General features: G+C 52.0%; 1 protein-coding gene across 2 annotated transcripts in view; it reads right to left on the bottom strand.

Moving 5' to 3' along the window:
- LOC112257084 overlaps window positions 1-3,563 on the bottom strand; it is a 45,126-nt gene continuing 41,563 nt past the window's right edge. For both annotated transcript variants that reach the window (XM_042325735.1, XM_042325736.1), the window contains exon 17: window positions 1-3,563. This exon is cut by the window's right edge and continues 620 nt beyond it. In XM_042325735.1, coding sequence (XP_042181669.1) covers window positions 2,424-3,563 — 1,140 coding nt within the window. In that variant the 3' untranslated portion in view covers window positions 1-2,423.

Genomic DNA, 3,563 nt, shown 5'->3' with positions numbered 1-3,563 from the left:
TGTGTCTCATCAAACGAAAGGCAAAACACCCATTTATTTAGTCAAAGTTCAGATTGAATATGTTTACAGAATCTTGACTGGGGCTCTGTCCAGGATCAGTGAGTTGTGAACAGTTTCCAAGTCACAGAACAGCTCTGCATTTTACCCACAGCACATCAGGTTAGAAGCCACTGCTGAGATATGTTGCATCCGATTACGTGCAACGTTGCAGAACATTGCAATCCTGAACATACCCGTAATCATAGTCCAGACACTCCAGTATAATACATGGAAGCCCTCTCTGTATTTCCAGGAACAAAGACTATAAAACATATGCAGGTATTCTTGTCTTTAATGTTAACACAAATGTAACAGAGAATGATATGTGGGAGAACAGGGAAGTAGTGGTTATGTTTGCATAGCCATAAACCAAGGAAGGACAGATAGACTCAAACTAACACAAACGTAGATGTATATCTATCTACGGATCTGGTACAAACCGAATCAGTCAGTCCGCCCGTCTGCAGAGCTAAACATGGGCAAGTAGTAAAATAGTAAAAATTGTGGCTCAGTGTTAAATGCCTTTGGATTGATGCTACATTTAGTATGTTTTAACAGTCAGCCTTCCTTGTGCCGTGTCAAAACCTTTTTACAAAATACCAAATGAATATCCTTTCCACTATTCCCCCATCCACGCAATGCACCCCAGAAAAATATATGTATCCTTTGGATTCAAAGTTGATATACTGTATAATTACTGCATATAAGCGTTTGGGTTATTGAGTGTTTTCTCCATTCAAGCATTCGCACACAAGTAGTCAGTCAGGAGCCAGGAATGGAACAGAAATAGATAGCTTTCACATGGTTCATTTCTCTTCAAAAAGGTGCAATCTGTTTATTTATTTTACGGCCAATAGTGCTTCCCTTTCATTTGATTGTAAACGGAAGGGGTGGGTCTTCGCGAATGTAAAAGTTTGTGTTGTGTTTTACTATTTGGCATAACATGCTCGTTGTACTTTTTCCTAGAGTTCCCAATAGAAACATCTAAGTTACAGAGTGCACCTTTAACTGGATCCGAAGAATCATTGAAGCAGCTAAAGCACACACCAGCCCAGAGGAGAAAGAATCATTGAAGCAGCTAAATCAGACACCAGCCCAGAGGAGGAAGAATCATTGAAGCAGCTAAATCAGACACCAGCCCAGAGGAGGAAGAATCATTGAAGAAGCTAAAGCAGACACCAGCCCAGAGGAGAAACAGAAGGTGGAGGGAGGTAGAAGAAACTACAACATCAATAAGGTCTTACACCAGCAAGGACCATGGCGCAAACAGTCATAGAAATGAATACATACATAAATACGTACATACATAATTCATACATACAGTATACAATAAGAAGATAGATAGTTAGTTATAAAATACCTATGTACAAATGCATAGTCCAGATGAGTCCATCAGGAGACCTAGCAGTAATGGCAGTCAGTGGAAGAGGTTATTGTCATCATTTAAGGATGTGTTTGGTAGGTGTGTGTGCGCGTGTGTGTGTATGTGTGTGTGAGTGCGTGTGCATGGCACTTACTGTACAGGTGTGTATGTACTGTACTGCATCACCTTAGTCCTGGTAGCGAGAAGGAGTTTTAAAAGTTCAGAGGTCAAAAGTTGAGAGGCGTGTGACCTGGCAAGTCCGGCGAGTGCGTCCTGAACAGCTGTGTTAGCGAAAAGACGGAAGAGATGAGCACCGTGCACCGTTTGGCCAGTAGCCTCACCCCTTCGCCCTCTCCCTGTCCATCCCCAGACCCCGTCCCACTGCTGGACCCAGACCCGGCTCCAGCAGTCTCCACAGCCCCAACAAACTCCCTGTACAGCCCTACGATCTCCTTCAGCTTGTCCAGAGCCTCCTCCTGGCCCCCATCATCATTAGTGCTCTGGATCTGACCCCCGTTGCGGCAGACGGCACATCCAGGACAGGGGTGTGTTCTCAGGCAGGCTGCGGAGAGCTGCACCAGGGCACTGAAACTGTTGGATAAGGAACGAAGCGCCTCCTCTGGAGCCCAGCCCACACGCGTGGCACGTTGGCACCCTGTTGCCAACCGCCGTGCCTCTGCCTGGAGTAAATTCCTCTCAGGCTCCGTCATGGGCGGAGGACTTGCACCTCCACAGCACGCGGTTGGACCCTCTTCTTGGGTTGGGTCGGGTCCCCCTTCTCCACCCTCATCCTGGTCTGTTTTGGAAGGTTCTGATGATGGTGGTGGCCTAGCCAGGACCAGTAGGAGCTGATTGATGTCCTGTCTCAGGGAGACGAAGCCCCCTTTCAGCCCCCCATAGTGCTTGTTGGTGAGGGAACGCAGGGAGCCGATGGGGGGCGTGGGGGAGACAGGGCGGGACAGGAGTGGGCTGAGCTCTGAGGAGGTGGTGGAGAGGGTGGAGAGGGGGCGAGGGGTGTCTCTCAGCAGGGACAGGATGTTGGGGGAGGGGATGGGGGAGGTGGGGAGGCCAGGGGTGTAGAATGGGCTGGTTTGGGGCGCGTGCGTTTGGAGAACTCGTAGATGGTGAGCTCCTCGTCGAAGCCACAGCCGTCCTCCACGTCACCGCTGAAGCAGTTGGCGTAGACGGTGCGGCAGCCGCACGCCTCACGGTGGGCCGGGGGAGGGGTGTGCTCCAGAGAGTCCCCCTCTAGGGGCGGGCCTGAACCGCCCCCTAACCCCACCTCTGAGTGGGGTCTGGACTGAGGCTGCTCCGACTTGCAGGACCCCAGGAATCCGTAGGGTTCTGAGACGTGTGCGCCGTTTTCTCTCAGGGACAGGTTGGGGTGCGACCCGCTATTCCCGTTGGCCTCCTTCGCACGCGGAGTCACTTCCTGGAACTCTTTGATGGTTGCTATGACAACCTCGGCTCCATCCTCCACCACTTCCTTCTTCCCTTTTCCCCCTGCAGTCTCACCGACTGTTGCCTGGGCAGTGACCTTGCTGACCTCAGAGGCTCCGCTGACTGTCAGACCGGAGCCATAGCCGGACGTGACATCCCCGTTGATGGAACTGGTGGAAGAGTGGTCCAGGGTGCCCAGGATCTCCTGCGAGCGGGTCATGTACCAAGGCAGGGCCTGGATCCTCCCTCTCAGGGCTGAGGTAGGCAGACGGCCCCCCAGGCTGGAAGAACTGACCCTCAGGTCTGACCCTGACCTTCCTGTGCTCTCTGGGTCTCCCGCTGTCCCTTTAGAGGAGGTGGTGAGGGAGGTGGTCAGTCTGAGGGGGGCGTCTGTATTTTTGGGCGACAAGTTCTCGTGACTCAGAGAGACCCTCCTCCCAGTCTGATTGCTCCCGTTGCAACTAACCCAGGGGTGGAGGCCGCTCGGCGGACACGTCCCCTCTTTCTCATTTGGTGAGACCGGGATGGGGAGGACTGATAGGGGATGGAGAGAAGGAGGGGAGGGTTTGGGAGAGAGTGGTGGAGGGGTGGCCAGGCTCAACCTGATCTCATCTCCTGAAGCAGAATGTGGAATGGGGGACAGGCTTGGCAGCTTTTTCGGGAGGTCCACCCCAACCCCCGTTCTGACCTCTCCCTTCAGCAGGGTAACCCTGTTTGTTTT

This window comes from Oncorhynchus tshawytscha, linkage group LG08, assembly GCF_018296145.1.
Source record: "Oncorhynchus tshawytscha isolate Ot180627B linkage group LG08, Otsh_v2.0, whole genome shotgun sequence".
Classification (NCBI taxonomy): domain Eukaryota; kingdom Metazoa; phylum Chordata; class Actinopteri; order Salmoniformes; family Salmonidae; genus Oncorhynchus; species Oncorhynchus tshawytscha.
Note: the sequence above shows the minus strand (reverse complement) of the source record. Positions and strands in the feature narration are given on the sequence as shown.